This window comes from Theropithecus gelada, chromosome 20 (genome assembly GCF_003255815.1).
Source record: "Theropithecus gelada isolate Dixy chromosome 20, Tgel_1.0, whole genome shotgun sequence".
NCBI lineage: Eukaryota > Metazoa > Chordata > Mammalia > Primates > Cercopithecidae > Theropithecus > Theropithecus gelada.
In genome coordinates this window covers 24,235,468-24,253,857 of record NC_037688.1, presented here as the reverse complement: position 1 = coordinate 24,253,857, position 18,390 = coordinate 24,235,468, and the positions used below count along the sequence as shown (strand labels likewise).

The window sequence follows — 18,390 nt, the reverse complement described above, 5'->3', positions numbered from 1 at the left end:
TCCCGCTGATAATAAGCAGGGCCAGGTTTTGCACTGGAACCCACACACTGTATATCACACCATCTCTAAGGGAGATCCAAGCCCACCCAGAGGCCCTGCCTGGCTGCAATTCCTGCCAGCCTGCAGGCAGCCACCATGAGCCCAGCAGAGACAAGCCCCACTTGACTTCTCTGTGGATGATCAGATGCTACCTTCCACCCTTCTTCTTCCTGCTTTGCTACAGACTCAGTCTCTTCTGGGGCTCCCAAACCCCTCCTTCCTCAGATCTGTTCCCAAAGGCCAGAGGGAGGCGGGCTGCCCCATCTCTCAGGGAGCTCCACGGAACTGCCATCAGCCGGTGGCAGAAAGAGGTTGTGAAGCATCTGTTCTTGGAGCCTGCATCCTAGGGGAGTCCTGGGCCACCTTTCCCAGCTGGGGCCTGATGGAGAAGGCTCCTCCACCTCCAGCCTTCCTGAAGAGCCAGGCTTGTTCTCCTACTCACTCAGTGCTTGAGGCAGGTCCTCTGAAGGCTGGGAAATGGCTCACAGGCCTGGCATTTGCAGGCAGAGAAACTGACCTCCCTCTTGCAGCCACTTGGCCAAAACCCCTCTGGGCTGCCCTGGATCAGGGTTTGCCTGCCTTCCCCTTTCTTGTTTTTGCCTCCTCCCTCTGCCTTGGTCTTCTCATCTGCCAAATTGAAAGGAGGGGATTAATAAGAGCTGCTGGCACTATCTCTGTGAGGGGCAGGGATGAGCTGAAATGCCTGAAAGTAAGATGGTATTGAGGGGTGGGGAAGTTGGGGTGTGAGCAATACCTAGGAGGGGTCACCCCAGCCTGGCCGATTAATACCCGCCCGACTCCTGAGGGGCTGATGGACAAGCCTGCTCCCCCAGGGCCTGCAGCCATGGAAGCTGGCAGGCCCGGGTTACAGGTGGGCTGGCGCCACTCGCCTTGCCACGCTGCACTCCGAGGGCATAGCTGTTCACTCTCTCCAGACTCACGTGCACTGACTCCTGGGGGCAGGGTCTTGCTTGGGAAACGTCTGGGCTTGTTTTACCTTCTGCAGACTTTTCTGGCTACTCTTCTAAGCCGGCAGGGAGGAGGGGTGGAGAAGCCCAAATGGGAACAGGCTAGGGCTCCTGCTCTAACTTTTCCATTTTGTGGGGGCTTCAGTATCTTCACATGAACCTGGCAAGCTCATTTTTGGGGCTAAGGAAGTTAAAGCAATTCTCTATGTTTCTAAATGCACAACAGCTCCAGGTCTGGAATGAAGAGTTAAAAACAGGGGTGTGTGTCCATGTGAGTGCTCTCCTGGGATTTCCGGGTTTCCTTCCGGAGTGTTCCTATGTCTGTTTTGGGGGGTCCGGAGTGCTCGGGGTTCAGCATCCCTCCCATAACCCGTGTGAGGGCCTCTGGTCTGCGAGCCATGGAGGCTGCTCACAAAGCATCTGCTTCATCTCGACTCATTTGCTTGTTCGGTTGCTCAATAAACACTGAGCACCTCCTATGTGCCAGGCACTGAGCACGGTGCTGCAGGTGAAGCGGGAATCCAGCAGGCATGGCCCCTGCTTCCTGGACATTCACCGTCCACTGGCGGCACAAACAAGTGAACAAACAGAAGAGACTTAATGAATGAGCAATTTCTAGATTAGGTCTGAAGAGGGGGCTGAGATGGGGTCAGGTCAGAATGATAATGTGTTGAGTCAATTCAGAACCCCAAGGGTGTCCTTGGGCAGCTGGCAGTGATGGATGTATGACAGGAGGGGAACTGAGGTTCATTTTCAGATTTCTGACTTGAGCGCCCCAAACCAATACAGCAAAATCAAGCAAAGCTGGCCTACAGGGGAAGACAAAGAGTTCAGTTTGGGTCAGGTTGAATCTCAGGTTAGGGGTGGGGGCTGCCCAAGGCAGACAGACAGCAGGAGGAAGAAGGAATCGAAAGCCCAGGAAGAAACTAGGGTGGGAAAGACTGTTGGAAGCTACTGGCCTAGAGGCTGCAGCTGAAAGCAGAGTGAGGATGAGAAGATCTGGGGCATGCACAGCGAGAAGGGCGGGGGCTACACTGGGGCCCTGGGGGCCCAGCATCCCAGGGCAGGTGCAGGGAGAATCCCCGCTCCTCTACCACCGCCGAAGGAGACCACCAATGGAAGGTCAGATGGTCCGAGCGGCTGGCTGGAGGACACGGGGAGGACTCTGAGTCAGGGAACCCAAAGCAGGAGAAGTCATCACAAACAGAAGCACCCAACAGGGGCCGGGCTCTGTGGCTCATGCCTGTAACCCCAGAGTTTGGGGAGGCCAAGGCAGGCGGATCACCTGAGGTCAGGAGTTCGAGACGAACCTGGTCAAATGGTGAAACCCTATCTCTATTAAAAACACAAAAAATTAGCCAGGTGTGGTGGTGGGTGCCTGTAGTCCCAGCTACTCGGGAGGCTGAGTCAGGAGAATCACTTGAATCTTGGAGGCGGAGCCTGCAGTGAGCCGAGATCATGACACTGCACTCCAGCCTGGGTGGCAGAGTGAAACTCCGTCTCTAAATAAATAAATAAATAAATAAATAAGTAAGTAAGTAAGTACCCAACAGGGTCAGACGCAGCTGAGAAATGGAAACTATAGAATGGCTTTAACTATACGGAAGTCGATGGGATGTTGGGGTGCAAGTGTACAAGCCAGACTGAAGCCAACTGTGGGTACTGGAAAGGGACAGCGGGTGCTTTTTGGACAAGTTCAGATTGGACAATGTGAGGAGAATTTGGCAGAGACGATGACAGAGCCTCCATGGAGCCTCGCAGCAGCCCTGAGCTCCTGGAATCCACTGGGCTTGGTGGACCCCTTTGTCTCAGAGATGTGTCTGGGTCAAAGTCAAGGAAGGATCTGGTGGCAGAGTCAGGGTCTTCAGCTTCTCCCTGACCAATGGCCTCTAGCTCCTCCTCCAAGGTGTTTAATTATGTGTTTGTTCACGCAACAAACATTTATTGAGTGCTTACTGCATGGTAGGTATTGGGTCTTTGGGGAAGGGGGAAATTCAGAGATGTGCAGGAGCCGCTTCTAAATGGCCTAGAATGTCGGTGACCACACCCTGAAGTCCTCAGGAGGTGGATACGCAGAGGGCTGCCCTGCCGGAATGGCCTCTGTTAGTGAGATGGACCCAGCTTCCAATGGCCTGGGGTTCACCTCAAAAGGTTCTGGAAAGCCCTCCGCACCCAGCATCCCCAGCCTTGACTTTTCCCAGGCTTCTCCATGCCAGGCTGCTCCTGCCTGGTCAGAAGATAGGAGCAAGAATGTGACCATCCCAGCGCTCTGCAGGGCAGGTGTCCCTGGGCTCTGGGGTGCCGTGAATAGCAGCCTCCTCTCCTGGCCTGGGACGTGGGCTTTCCTTTCCTGATCATGCCACAGCCACAGTGACAACAGTAACAACAATGTATTGAGCCTGTACTATCCATTAGAAATAATCTTATCAGCTCTTATTGGAAATAACCTGTACCCTCCTTGGGTACCCACAGCAGCCAGTTTGAGCTCCGCCACCCTCTGGACACCACTCTTTGAACAATGAACCCCGCAGCCAGCTCATCCCCCTGGCATGCCTGGTGATGATCTCACCCAGGTGGGACATGTCAGCCTCCCCTACCTCCCACTGCAGCTGTTCCTTGATATCCAAATGATTTAACAATCAGGGCTTTGACTTTTTGGAAGACAGGCCCCCCACCCCGTGATCCATGTAATCAATGGCACAGATTGGAGCAGACATTGGTGAGCGGGGGAGGCATTACCCAGAGGAAGCACAGGAGAGCGGAGAGGGTCCCCCTCTGAGGCTGGGGTCCCTGATTTCACAGACTCACAGTCCTGACTTATCAAGGAGAAGGGACGGGGTGGTCATGCATGTCTCCCCAAATTATAGCAAGTGGTGGTGGTTTGGGAGGGCTCAGGGAACATCATGGAAGAAAGCAGGTGGTGCTATGGGAGAAACGAAAGGGACGCTGGGGCAAGGGTGGTGGCATGAGTCGAGCAGGTGGAGACTAGGGGAGAAGTCAAGGGGGCTGCAGTCTTGGACATCAGGGGTACCCCTGACTGAGCCCATCACTTGGACTCAGGGGCCTCAGGGAGCCACGAGAAGACTGTTGAGGGGCAAGATCGTCTACCGGCTTCCGCGAATGAGGAACTTCATGGGGGGGATGCTCGGGATGGGTTTCCTTAGGAGAGTAAACCCCAAGAAGTATGTTCTGGGGAACATCAATCCCATGAAACATTCCTTGTGGTTAATGTTTGACAGGAGCAGCAGGTTTTCTCTTATCTATGGGAGCCTCGCAACACACATCATCATATTATTAATATTTTTTTTGAGACAGAGTTTTGCTCTGTCGCCCAGGCTGGAGTGCAAAGGTGTGATCTCGGCTCACTGCAACCTCTGCCTCCCGGGTTCATACTTCACGCCATTCTCCTGCCTCAGCTTCCTGAGTAGCTGGGATTACAGGCACCCACTACCATGCCCAGCTAATGTTTGTATTTTTAGTAGAGATGGGGTTTCACCATGTTGGTGAGGCTGGTCTCGAACTCCTGACCTCAGGTGATCCATCCGCCTCGGCTTCCCAAAGGGCTGGGATTACAGGCATGAACCACCACGCTGGCCACACATCACCATATTAAAAGCTCAGGAAAGTCCTGCAGGAGCAAAACTTTCTTAACGTGACTCCCCCAGCATTTTTCCCACTTACTTGGCCATGGAGTCTTTTATTTGTGTGTGGGTGTGTGTCATCCCATTAACATCCCTCAGAGGAACTCCGATCCACACTTTGGGAAGGGCTGATACAGGAGAATGGGCCAAAGTGCAATTTTCAGTTTTCAGGGAGCATCTCGCAGACGTCAGGGGTCTTCCGTGTTGCCCTCTCCCCACCCAGCATGCCACATTAGCCTCTGGTTGGACCCCCGCAGTTCTTTGGCCAAGCATCTCAAGCCGGTCTCGGCAGCTCGACTCCAGGCTCGGCCCTGGCCTGGCCCCAAGCGGCGGAAGGATGCAGGGAGGAAACTTACAGGGGCAGGGACGTTTGAAGGACATGTAATCCTTGGAGCAGAACAGCGGAGCCAGCCTGCCCACGGGCACGGCTCTGACTTCTCGCAGGGAAGGCCCCTCCACTCACCTGCAGAGACACAAACAGGCAGGTGTTGGGGTGCCCATGCCACACCCATAGCCCCTGTAGGCTGGGCGCTCACATCTCCTGAGCTGTCAACCTCTGCAGAAGAGGATAGTGACTTTGAGAGCACGTGCCCAGTCTGGGCAAGGGCCTGGGGGACCTCTGGGCTGTAGCATGGGGAGAGGAACACAGGGGTAGGGCAAGTGTGTGTTGGGGTCCCAGTAGCGGGGAGTGGTAGGGAGGAGATATCTCTCTTGGGTGGACCCTTGAGTGGGAATTAGGATCCCAGAGTTCTTCTGTCTCATGATGAAAATGTGAGACCCCACTGCCTCGGACAACTTCAACAGACCACGGCATCATGAGCCACTTGGAACTATCAGGGCTGGAAACACTGAGACCTGGAGAGGGTGAGGGGCTAGTTTAAGCTCTCACAGCTGGCTTTGGAAGGGTGTTCATTGACACCTAGCCCAAACCATATTATTATTATTGCCCCAACATAATAGGATGCTCTTTTCATTCTCATTTTACGAACAAGGAAGTTGAGACTCAGACTGGTTATGCAGCTTGCCCAAGGCCACATAGCTTCTAACTAGGCTGAGACTTGAGTCCAGATCAGTTTGACTCCAGAGCCCACACTGTCAGCAGCACAATTCTTTAGAAGGCGCCTGTATATTAAATTACCGATTCAGAAACAAAGGCCTACAGAATGAAAATGCTTCTTTCCCTCCCTCCCGGCTCCCCAGTATGAACTCGATGAACATGTGGATGTCTAGAGCAGGGAGGGAATGCCAGGTCACTTTGACTCCAATTTGCAATGGAGGAAACATTTTAAAAAGGTAACTCATGGCTGGGTGCAATGGCTCACACCTATAATCCCAGCATTTTGGGAGGCTGTGGTGGGAGGAATGCTTGAGTCCAGGAGGTTAAGGCTGCAGTGGGCCATGTTCACACCACTGCACTCCAGCTTGGGTGACAGAGTGAGACCCTCTCTTAAAAAAAAGGAGCCAGGCATGGTGGCTCACACCTATAATCCCAGCAATTTGGGAGGCCGAGGTGGGCAGATCACGAGGTCAGGAGATGGAGAGCATCCTGGCTAACACAGTGAAACCCCATCTCTACTAAAAAAAAAAAAAAAAAAAATACAAAAAATTAGCCAGGCATGGTGGTGGGCATCTGTAGTCCCAGCTACCCAGCTACTTGGGAGACTGAGGCAGGAGAATGGCGTGAACCCTGGAGGCAGAGCTTGCAGTGAGCCGAGATCGCACCACTGCACTCCAGCCTGGGCGATGGAGCAAGACTCCATCTCAAAAAAAAAAAGGAACCCATTCTCCCATGTTGCTGAAGATCTATAGGAACAGGAGAGAGATAAGGTTCTTAGTTCCTGGGAGCGTGGTCACTTGCCTTGCAGAAGCCAAACTGCACCTGTGGGGATTGGTGAGCAGAGGCCATGAGTGCCAAGCCCTGTGGGCTTTTGCAGGGCAAAGCTGGCAGCCCCAAAGCCAAGGGGAAAAGAGTTTGGCCCCGCAGGGGTCATGATGGGGTACATATCCCTCATCCCTAAAACAAATTGAGGCTTGCCATCCCTGCTTGGGGGTCTAAGAAGAATGTGAGGACACCAGGGCTCAGAGAGGCAAAACGCTGCCAAGAAGTGGCAGAGTTGGTATTAGCACTGAAGGATTAGACTTTTGAGCAGAGACTCCATAGGCAGTTCTCTGATTCATGTTAAATAGAAAAACCAGTTATTTTGGTTGGGTACGGTGGCTCACACTTGTAATCCCAGCACTTTGGGAGGCCGAGGTGGGTGGATTATGATGTCAGGAGATTGAGACTATCCTGGCTAACACAGCTAAAAAATTAGCTGGGCATGGTGGCAGGCACCTGTAGTCCCAGTTACTCGGGAGGCTGAAGCAGGAGAATCGCTTGAACCCGGGAGGTGCAGGTTGCAGTGAGCTGAGATGGGGCCACTGCACTCCAGCCTGGGTGACAGAGTGAGACTCCATCTCAAACAAAACAACAACAACAAAAATAAAAACAAAAACAAAAACAAAAAACAGTTATTCACTTTGGCTGTATTTCCCTACGAGGAAGCCTTCTGGGCACTGGGGCCTCCAGCTGTGGCTCACATTCACCAAACACCTGTATGTGCCTAATGTCACCAATGGTATTGCAACAGACCTTTGAGGTGGGGGACATCATTTCCATTGTGCAGATGAGAGAACAGGCTTAGGGAAATAACCCATCCAAGGTCACAGAGAAGAGATGGAGGAAGAGCTGTGTGCGGAGGGACTCTGTCACCCCCAGTACCTCTCAGTTACTGCCAGGGACACACCCCTAGAGACTGGCTGTCCTGGTGCTGCTTCCTAGACACACTGGGCTGATCATCCTTCTGGGCTGTTCCTCTCCCCGGCATGCCATTCCTTCCACTTGGCAAACTCCTATGTAGCTGTCAATACCCAGATCAAGACACCTCTTCAGTGAGGTCCTCCTTCACTGCTGGAGACAGAATGATCACTCTGGCTGTGTTTCTGTCACACCTGGATGCCCTTCCAGGACAACTCTGGATCTAAATTATTCTAGACCAGTAGCTCCTTGAGGGCGTGGAGGGTAAGTGTGGCCTCTGCAAACTAGCTCAGGGCTGGGAACTGAGGGGAAGTTGAAAAGTGTATGTAAACACTAGAGCAAGCCAACCTCAGCCTGATGCAAATGCACGACTGAGGGGTGGAGGCTGCCTTTCAACGGTGCTTGGCTTGCTGAAGAGGAGGATCTCTACGCAAAGAACTGAAATGCTTCCCAGGCATCTTGTCACCCTTGGTGACCACGGTGCTGACAGTAACCCGGGCTGCCACTCCCTGCCTCCTGCAATGCCATCAGCACTTTAAACACAGGCTCCCGCTGCAACCTCCTAGCACCCCGGGCTTGCATCCATTGATTCATTTCCCAAGCACCTACATGGTGTCCCACAAAACCCTTGGAAAACACACGGAGGGGCTTTTGGGGTCCTAAAATAGGAGCTGGATTTTCAACCTGGTTGCCTGTTTCCTTCTCCCTTCCCCCACTCCAGGATTTCTGCCTGAGGACCCAGAAGAAAACCACTCCCTGGTGGCATCAGACCCTCTGCTAGGGTAGAGCTTTGTCGGGTCATCAAGACAAAGGAGCTGGGTGTGGGGGGTCCAGGTGAGCAAGTGCCCATCCTGGTGTCCCGCATGCATGTGACTGGAGCTGCTGTGAGGAGACAGCCATGAGGGGCACAGATGGGCTGAGACTGTGGTTCCTTTGCTAGGGTCAGGGTCAGGGTTGGGGGCAGGCCCACCCCAGTTGCTGGGCCAAGCATGGTCACCTCTCCCCCTGCCTGCCTCTCTTTGAGCCCAGCATGCGAGGCTCGCTCCTGCCGGTGACTCATCTCCGACTGGATTGTCTGGCTGGGAACTCGAGGGCGGGCGGGTGGCACTCCAGGCTTTGAAGTGGCTGAATGGTGTGTGGCAAGTCCACGTCATTCCCACTCCCCTTCATGTCCCCGCTCCTGGAATATCTCCACTCTGGGCTCTGCTGTGACACTCAGAGTTTGGCAGGGGAGTGTGTGGCTAAGGGGAGAGAACCTGGGTCTGCTGACACGCCAGTGTCAGGGGATCCTCGTGGCAGAGGCTCACAGAGCTGGAAGGCTCCAGGAGTGGCCAGCCTTGCACCATGTGGGGCAGACAGAGATGGGCTGTGGGGGCGGGCTGGCCTTGTGAAAGAGGCCACAGGATGGCCGCCTGTTTACACAGTCTCTGCTCAGTTGCTACCACATGCTGTCTGCTTACTGGATCCTCAAAACAAATCCCCAGTTCACAGATGACAACACTGAGACTCAGAAGAATAAGGGGCCTGATGAGGTGGTGAGCCCCTGTCCCAAGAGGGTTCGTAGGAGGATTTGAAGCAGGAGATCGGCTTGCTCAGCTATTCTCTCTTTAGGAAGGTAGAGTGGGTCCCAGGTGAGGGAAACAGGAGGCGGGGAGCATGGGAGGCTCTGGCCAGAGGTGATGGGGCCTAAACAAAGGCAACGGTGACTGCAGAGGAGGGGCAGAGGCTGCCACTACTGGTTCAAGTGTTTATTGAAAGTCTCAGCTGAGTGCAGTGGCTCACGTCTGTAATCCCAGCACTTTGGGAGGCCAAAGAGGGTGGATTACTTGGGGTTAGGAGTTCGAGACCAGCCTGGCCAACATAGTGAAATCCCGTCTCTACTAAAAATACAAAAAAAATTAGCTGAGTGTGGTGGTGTGCGCCTGTAGTCCCAGCTACTCAGGAAGCTGAGGCAGGAAAATCACTTGAACCCAGGAGGTGGAGTTGCAGTGAGCTGAGATTGCACTACTGTACTCCAGCCTAGGCAACAGAGGGAGACTCCATCTAAAAACAAATATAATAAATAAAATAAAACGAAGAAAGAAAGTCCCTGGTGCAGCAGGTTTTAGGTGCTGGGGACAGACAGGTGAGCCACACTTTGACAGTCCCTTTCTGACTTGGACCGGAGATGCAATGGTAAGGGTGGAGTCTGCAAGCTAACGGTACAGGAAAAGCAGAGGCATTGTGTGCAGGTGGGAATTGCACTGTTAGATGGTTAGATACAGTGGCTGCAGAAAGCCCTGGTGAGAGGGTGACAGGTAAGCAAAGACTGGAGGAAGCAAGCTAAGTGGGCAGATACTTGGGGAGAGAGAATTCTGGGTAGAGGTAGCAGAGAGGGCAAAGGACTCGGGGCGGGAACACCCTTGGTGGGTTTTAGGGACAGATGGATCTGATAGAGAGGTTGAGGAAGAAGGAGGAGTGTAAGGTGATTCCCTGTGTCTGCCTGGGTGACCAGCAGATGGCGGAGATGGGAGAGATGGTGACTCCGGGTCTTGACAGCTCAGACAATCACTGTGTCCCAGGCACTCAGCATGGTGCCTGGCGCATAGGAAGTGCTCCGTGACTGTTTGCTGAGTGAATGCATGATGCCATCTCACAGGGATTTCATGAATCTATGGGTGTGCATGTGATTGTCTAGAGCCAGAAGGAATTCAGAAATCCCAGGGACTTTGGTCAGTTGCACTCATCTTGAAAGGACTGCATCTGCCTCACCAAGGCAGGGGCTCACTCGTGGAGCTGCAGTTGGGGACCCTCAGGCAGCAGGCAACACCTTTCTCCTGTCCCAGGAAGGTCTTCATATGAGGTGAGACCCAGCTAGTAACTTCCCTAATAGAGAACATGCTTTGGCCAGTGTGGATACCCTCATGTTTGTCACATGATTGAATAAAGGAATCAATGAATTTAGGAGTTGGGGAGAAAAGTAACAAGAGGCCAGTGGCAAAGAGGTGGGCAGGAGGCACTGAGGTTTGCAAATAGGTAACTTGGTCTTGATACTAGAAAAGGGATCCAGGTGTTTGATAGCCTTCAAAGTAAGGAGGCCTTCTTTCTTTCTTTGTTTTTTCAGATAAGGTCTTACTCTGTTGCCCAGGCTGGAGTGCAGTGGTGCGATCTTGGCTCACTGCAACCGCTGCCTCCTGGGTTCAAGCGATTATTGTGCCTCAGCCTCCTGAGTATCTGGGATTACAGGCGTGCACCACCATGTTCTGCTAATTTTTGTATTTTTAGTAGAGACGGGGGTTTTACCATGTTGGTCAGGCTGGTCATGAACTCCCAACCTCAGGTGATCCACCCACCTCGGCCTCCCAAAGTTCTGGGACTACAGGTGTGAGCCACTATGCCCAGCCGCAAGGATGCCTCTGTCTCCATGCAACATCTGGCCACATGTGTGCTCTACTAGTGGTGGCCAGGGTATGTCTGGAGATTACTGGGTCTCCATGTTACCTTAATGGACCTGGAGTAGCCCTCTACAGAATCAACTGCCAGCCTCTTCTCCACCATCATGGCCCAAACTTAGAAGGCTTGATTTACTGTCTATCTGCGTAAACCAGTTCATCTGCGAGTTGTAAATAGGTCCTGACCAAATGTATAGAGAAGCCTGATTCAGGGCTCAGAAAATACAGAGACACAGACAAGCATTATTTGTAGCAGTGAAGCATGGGAGGAAAGCCAAACAAGGGAGGATAGGCTAAGCAAACCATGGCACACACTTACAATGAAATATTCTATGGCTGTGAAATCATGTTTCTAAAGAAATGCTTGGCTGGGTGCGGTGGCTCACACCTGTAATCCCAGCACTTTGGGAGGCTGAGTCGGGTAGATGACTTGTCAGGAGTTTGAGATCAGCCTGGCCAACATGGTGAAACCTCATCTCTACAGAACATACAGAAATTAGCTGGGCCTGGTGGCGTGAGCCTGTAATCCCAGCTACTCGGGAGACTGAGGCAGGAGAATCGCTTAAACCCAGGAGGCAGAGGTTGCAGTGAGCCGAAATCCACCGCACTCCAGCCTGGGACAGAGTGAAGCTCTGTCTCAAACAAGCAAACAAACAAATTAATAACATAAAGACTTTCAGTCCAGTCTAAAGACAACTTTCCGGGGGAAAAAAGAAAAAAAAAAGTAAAAAAGACTTTCAGTATAATGTTAAAGGGGGGAAAATCCCTGTTATTTTTTAAAACACACACACACACACAACAGGTTGTAGAACTGTGCATATACCATGATCCTTATTTTGTAAAAGAAAAAAAAAAAAAACCTAGGGAATATATTAATACATAGCAAAAGATTAGAAAGCACAGAACACAGATAGAAAGAACACTAACGTGTTCACAGTCATTGTGCTCTCTGGGCAATGTTGGGATTAAGGAGGATTTTTATGCTTTTTACATTTTTAATAATTTTACAATTTATTTCTTACAATGAACATGTATGACTTTTAATAATCTGAAAAATCACTAAAATGAAGACTCAAAAAAAATTTTGTGCTAACAAAATGAAAAGCAATTAAGTGAGCAAGTCAGTGATCGTTAATTCATTAGAAATGGTGGGATTTTTGTTTGTTTGTTGTAAAGAGCCAGGGTTGCCTAGGCTGGTCTTGAACTCTTGGGCTCAAGAGATCCTGCCTCAGCCTCTGGAGCAGCTGAGACTACAGGCATGTGCCACCATGCTGGGGTATTCTCAATGAAAAAAATTTAAGGCTAATCTAATTGCCTTTGAACATGTCATTTGTTATTTAAAAAAATTTAATTTACTTGTCATTGAACTCACTGATAAACTTTATTATAATATTAGAAAAATAATATCCATTGTTTTTAACCTTTATCAAATTATCCCTGGCACTCAAGCAAGTTCTATTTGCCAAATACTTGAGGGAATGGTTTCTGCTATTAACTTAATGTTTTATTTTCATCAATCTATACACTTGGCAAAAATAATAACAATAATAGACCATATGTTTGTAAAACACTTTTTAATTTTGGAAGGCACAATAAGTGCTGAGCACTAGTCTAGGCTCTGAGGATATTATAGTGAATAAAACAGTCAAAAGTCCTTGTTCTTGCAGGGCTCACATTATATTGGTATGGGCATACAATAAACAAATGAATAAGATATATAGATGTTGGGGGTAATAAATGCTCTGGAGAAAAATGGAGAGAAGAAGGACAGGTAATGAACAGGGAGCTGCTCTTTTAAATCAGTTTGATTACTGTTCTAACAGGAAAACAAAATATGAGGGTGTCCAAAAATTCTATAGCCTGTGGACAATTAATATACTCTTTTTCAGTTCTCAGACATAAAATGATTGAAGATGTACATGAAAGAATCATTCTAATAATTGATTACATGTCATCTAAATTACAATGTGGTAATTATCAGTTTTACAAACTCGTACAATTATGATGAATCACAGTGATGTTTTAAGTATTCGATACCTGGCAGAGTTAGATGGTCCTTAAACTTTTTAAGCCTCGGTGTTCTCATCAATAAAATGAGGACAAGTATAGTTCCTAAATCAGAGAGCTGGTTATCAGAATTCAAAGAGAAAATGTGTACGTTTAGGAAACAGCATGTGCGTGACGCATGTTCACAATGTCGACACCGCGGGCCACTGGCAGAGGTCTACTGGCTATGTGCTGTCTGTATATGATTTCTTCATCCTCACACTATTCTGGGAGGTGTGTAATGTTTATTCCCATTTTCAAGAGGGAACTGAGGCTTTAAAAAATAAGTCACCTGCCCAGAATCACATATTATAAACCCAGGCAGTCCAGCTCCAAAAAACTGCTCTCAGCTGTGACTCTTGTTTGTGCCTGCTTGCTAAGGGACTGTAGAAGCCCTGCTGGCCTCAGTTGCTCCCTTTAGGAGGCTGACAGCAGATACCCCTCACTCTATCCTCTGAGTACTTCCAGGGCAAGGGTTTCAGGCAATGGTCCTCTGAGGGTGTCTGGCTGATTATTCCTGAAGTCTGACAGTAATGCCTGCATCCCCGTCACGTTCCCCACTGGCTGTGTTCCAAATCCTGAGCGAAGCAGGAGACTCAAGCCTAATTAGTTCTGATTAACTCCTTTGGGAAGATGAGAAGTGAAGATTTTGGAAGAGGCAGTGATGTGACCCCTAGTGGGTGAATGGGGAAGGGGAGGGGGAAGCTACAGAGGAAAAAGAGGAGAGAGGGGGGATTCCGTGTAGGAGTCCCCAGGTGGCAGCGCATCCTGCCCGTCTCACCAGGTGTCCCCTGGCGCCATGTGGACATGTTTCCTCATCTGAGATTCCTCCCTCATCCTTGTTCTGGGCAGCTGGGCCACAGGTGGCCAGGGACCAGCATGGGTGTGAACTGGACCACCGCTTTCTTCCCAACACTCCTGCCTGCCTAACCACTCCTTGCCACCTCCAGGATCCCAGCATCCTCCCCTATTCCCTGGGCCTATGCCCTACTCTGCTCGGGGTCTAAGGTCCCAGCCACACAGACTGGAGCAAATCCCTTCCTGGGGACATCGCGCTCTGAAGTTTGAACCTCAGATGGAGTCAATCTCTGGCTCCATTTCATCCCCGACATCCTTCATTTCTGGTGCCTCATGGCCCAGTCGCCTGGATGAATACATCACAGTCTTCGAGGAATCAAGGCTGGGACCCTCAGACCTCTAGGCTGTCTCCCTGGTGCTTCTTGCTGCCTATCTGAACCGTCACTATTGGTGTGTCCAAGCCACCCGACAGCCTGATGGCTCCTCAGGGAAAGCAATCCTCCACCTGGGAGTGGAGGGAGGTGTGTAAATTCGCTTGTACAGAACTCAAGCAATGGGCGGGTGCCCCTCGCTGGGGCAGCAGGCACCAGCCAACGGCAAGGAGGAAAAGGGTGCACCTTACAGTCTGATGCAGCCTTTTCACCCTGGAGACAGTTGGGGGGAAGCAGGGGAGAACTAGACTGGGTGGCAGAGAAACTTGGAGGAGGGAATGTCTGAGAAAGGGTGGGCCCTAAGGAGCAAGTTTTGCTTTGCAATTAAACGTCAACAACTTGGGGAATTCAAAGGCCTCCTTGGAGGGGGCTGGAAGCACCACTTCAGATTCAGAGGCACTCAATCTCAGTATCTACTGGTGCTGGACACCTCATGACACCTGTAGCCCACCACAATTGACCACAGGCTGTGTGCCAGACACCAGGCTACATAGCCCCACCAGCATCATCTCATTTAATGCTCCCAATTCACCTTCCCCATGTTCCAGATGGGGAAACTGAGGCTCAGAGAGGTTCGTGTCTTGCCTAAGGTTGTACAGCCAGGAAGTCAGCCAAGCCCACCTTCTGGCTCCAAAGCCCTTAAACATTCCGCTCACAACAGACTCCTGCTTACTTGCAGATGAGGAAATTGAGGCACAGGGTGGTGAAGTCTCTCTTTCCAGCAGAGCAGTTATGATGTTTGAGGAGTGAGTCCAGAGCGGCATGCTCTCAGCAGGTGCCCATCGGAAATCGTGGCTCAAGACTAAGGATCCCTGAACCCCTGCCTCTCGCACCAGTTACTTGTGCCCTCCCTTTCCCAGCCTGCGCCCGGCCACCCACGCCGGCATCCGCCTGAGATTGAGAGGGCAGCCCCTGGTCCTCACGCTCTCCAGCCTCCAGACCGCGGAACCCGATGGGGAGAGAGGAAAGGCAGCGCGAGTCAGCCGGGGGTGGGGTGGGCCCTGCCCCTGGGGAGCCGCGGCGGTGCCACTCAGCGCTGCGCAGCCAGCCTGAGCTGTCGCCTCGTACTCAGCCTCGGGTCCCTCTGACAGCGTAAGGGAAAGTCTGCCCCAAAGGGGAAGAAGGTGCGGAGGGCGCGCTCTCTCTCCCACGCTCGGTGCTGAGAAAGAGGCATGGAGACGGGGGCATACCCCAGGCGACAAACTTCCTAGCTCAAAGGGGTGGGGGTGGGTTCAAACTCCAAACTCCGCGAAGCCCCAGTCCCTTTCCTCTCCCACTCCGGCCAAGAGTGCGCCCTAGTTTTCCCTTCTCGGTTGGGTTGCTCAGGGGTCCCCAAAACCGAGGGCAAGGAGCTGGGGAGGCTGTCTTGGGTTCCTCACACGGGGTGGATGCTCGTCGGGGACTCGAGTCAGGCAGAAACCCTGGACACCTCCCCTTCCCCGGTCCGAGGGCGCGCTGAGGGTCAGCCTCGGCTCGCGCAGATCCCGGTGGCCAGCCCAGGGTCGAGGGTCCGCGGGAGACCGGGGATCCCATTCCCTTCCGAGCGCGCTGCGGTTCCGTTCCGGACCGCGCATCCGCCCGCCCCGCGCACCCAGGCTCCGCGCGGCGCGCCCCCGGGTGTGTCGTTCGCCGGTATCGCCGCAGAGCTACGGGGAAGGGGGCCGGGACCCCCGCCCGCCCCTCCCCCGCGCCGCCCGGCCCCACGCCCCTTACTCGGCTTGGCTGCAGCGCTCCGCTCCGTGCGCCGCAGTGCCGGCTCCAGCTTCGGCTCCAGCTCCGGTTCCCGCTCCGGCTCCGGCTCCCAGTCCGGTTCCCGCTCGGAGGCCACTGCACTCCGGCTCGGGCTCGGGCTCGGGCGCCGCGGGGGGCGCGCCGCTACGCCTCGGCCTGCTGGGCGCGCAGGGGCGGGGCGGGGCGGGCCAGGCGGGGCCGGGCGAGCCCGGCCGACTCGCCGCCAGCGATCCCCGGCCGAGGCAGCGGCGGCGGCGGCTTCCCAGGCCCCGGCCCTGGCCCTGCCCCTGCCCTGCTGCAGCCCCGCCCGGCCGCCCGTCGTCCCCGCGCCGCCGCCCACGCCACCGTCACCGGCTCTGGCCTCCCTCGGCGGCGGCGCGGCTCCCGGGCCTCAGCACCGCGGCGCCGCGGCCCGGGTCACTCAGAGATGGGGGGACGCGGGTGCGGGGGAGGGCCGAGCCGCGCCCCTCTGCGCACAGCCAGCCCGACACCCACACAGCGGCAGGCGGGGCAGGGTGGCGAGGAGGCCGGGAAATGCGGGAGGCCGGCGCTCCAGCCAGACGTGTGAAGAGGACACACAGGCGTGTGTAGGGAATGACACACGGACGCAAGTAGGGAGCCACTGACACGTGCAGAGAAGGGTAGACAAACGAGGTGTCAGGGAAGACAGCCAGACGGGTTGGATCAAGGCTAGACTGGGCATTTGAGCAGGGGACCCCTGTCGCGGGCAAAGGGCAAAGGGTGGGATGGAGAGGGGGACCCAGAGTGGCTGAGCCGCTGAAAGGGGCAGGCGAGCCTGGCAGGGCTTCCCGCTCGCGGTTGCTGGCAGGTAAGTTTTGGGATGCCAGCTAGGCCTGGCCGAAACCTTCCCTCGGAGCCACCAGCAGGCCTGTTTCCTTCACCCCCCTCACCCTCCCTGTGCCCCCGTTCCCCTCTGCCCAAACCTCAGGGCATAGAGCTCAGCCCTGGCAGGTGGAAGCCTGCCCCGAGGGGATGCCTGGCTCAGGCCGAGATTCCAGGCTTCCAGGACCTGCTCTGTCCCCACCCTGCTTTGGGGCCTTGGATAAATCCCAGCCCATATCTCAGACCTCCATGTCCTCATTAGGATATTGATCCCAGTGATTGCACCCCTACTCTGTTGGGGTGCTCACCAGCATGGAGAAGTTAGTTATTTAACCTCTGCCACTTGCCTGGGAGCGCCAGGAGGGCAGTGTCTGGGTAGGGCTGCAGGGGTCTGCACAGAGTGGGCACTCAGTGAATTTGCTCCAGGAATTGATGAACTGTGTTGTTGATGATACTCTCTGAACCACTACTGTTGATGAGGAAATGGGGCTTAGGAGGCAAGGGGAGTCAAAAGCTGGTTTGTTTCAAAACCCAAAGGCTTGTCACTGGCCGGAAAGTGGTTCTCAAAAATAAAGCACGGTGACAAAGGGCTGAACATGTTGATGCTAAACCTTGGGGAAGCAGTGAAGCCATGGGGATGGTGTGGAAGGGAAAGTTGGCCAGGGACTGGCCCTGCAGGGAGGATGGGGCAGAGCAGGCTCCAGTGGAGAAAACAAACCTCACTCCACCCCACTCCTGCCAGTCATCACGTCTTGGGCTTCCCTGGGGCCAGGCAGGGGAAGCTTCGTGGTCTAGGGCTTGGGTGCCTAAGGACATCTCCCAGCCTCCTCTGGTAACTGTTCGTTCTGAGCTCTGCTCCCTGCACTGCTTTACCCCACCCATCCTGCAGACTGGGGCTGTCATGGGGGCATCAGCTCTGAGTAAGGGATGAGGCTAGAATAAAGGGAAACAATTCTCAGAGAACCGAAGGAGACCTGAGAGACTCTTTGTCCAACCTCATGCATTTATTTTATGAATGAACAAATGAAGGATCAGAGAAAGGAGGGGATAGGCTAGGGTCAAAGAGCTAGGATTGGAGGCTTTATGACTCCCAAGCGAGGGCTGTGCCCACGGTATAACCTTGATCTCTCTGAGGACACCAGCTGACCGTTCCAGGATGGATATTCTAGTTGTTGAATGGTTTTACCTGTAAGCTGCCCCCTTTGGCAAGACTGTGTGTGTGTGTGTGCGTTGTGGTGGGGGTGAGGGGGCTGGGGGTAAGTGTGTGTGGCACACTTTGAATGAGTCCTTGCGGAGAGTCCCAGCCTTAAAGAGGTCATTCCCCTCCACTGCCCTATTTGTGCATCACTGGCCTGGCAAATCTGGCTTGCGCCTCAGACTGGAACCCAGGATTGTTTTCCAGTGGTGTTGGGTGTAGCTTCCGGGAGTTGGCTTATGACAGCGTGCCTACCAATCTTTGTGTGTCTATGTATCCATCCGCAAATATATATTAGTGTAGGGCACTTGGAAAACACCAAAAGGAGAAAGAAGAAAAGAAAAACCAGTCATTGTGAATATTGAGGTTTCCTGTTTTCTTTTCTTTTTACTTGTGTAACTCTACAAGTGTCCTTAAATGGAGTGAGCTTGCTGACTGATATCTCCTCTCCTATGTCACACTTCTAGTGG

The 18,390-nt window shown here is 53.1% G+C and overlaps 1 protein-coding gene across 3 annotated transcripts in view; it reads right to left on the bottom strand.

The window, feature by feature from the left end:
- The window catches only part of BEAN1 (brain expressed associated with NEDD4 1), a 71,984-nt gene extending 55,988 nt beyond the window's left edge, over positions 1 to 15,996 (bottom strand). The window contains exons 1-2 of one of the 3 annotated variants that reach the window (XM_025370063.1): positions 15,865 to 15,996; positions 5,005 to 5,111 (exon numbers count right to left, since the gene is read on the bottom strand). In XM_025370063.1, the coding sequence (XP_025225848.1) occupies positions 5,005 to 5,029 (25 nt within the window). In that variant the 5' untranslated portion in view covers positions 5,030 to 5,111; positions 15,865 to 15,996. The remainder of the gene's footprint in view (positions 1 to 5,004; positions 5,112 to 15,864) is intronic. The other 2 variants (XM_025370065.1, XM_025370064.1) reach the window with 2 other exon arrangements.
- Between the last annotated feature and the right edge of the window lie 2,394 nt (positions 15,997 to 18,390).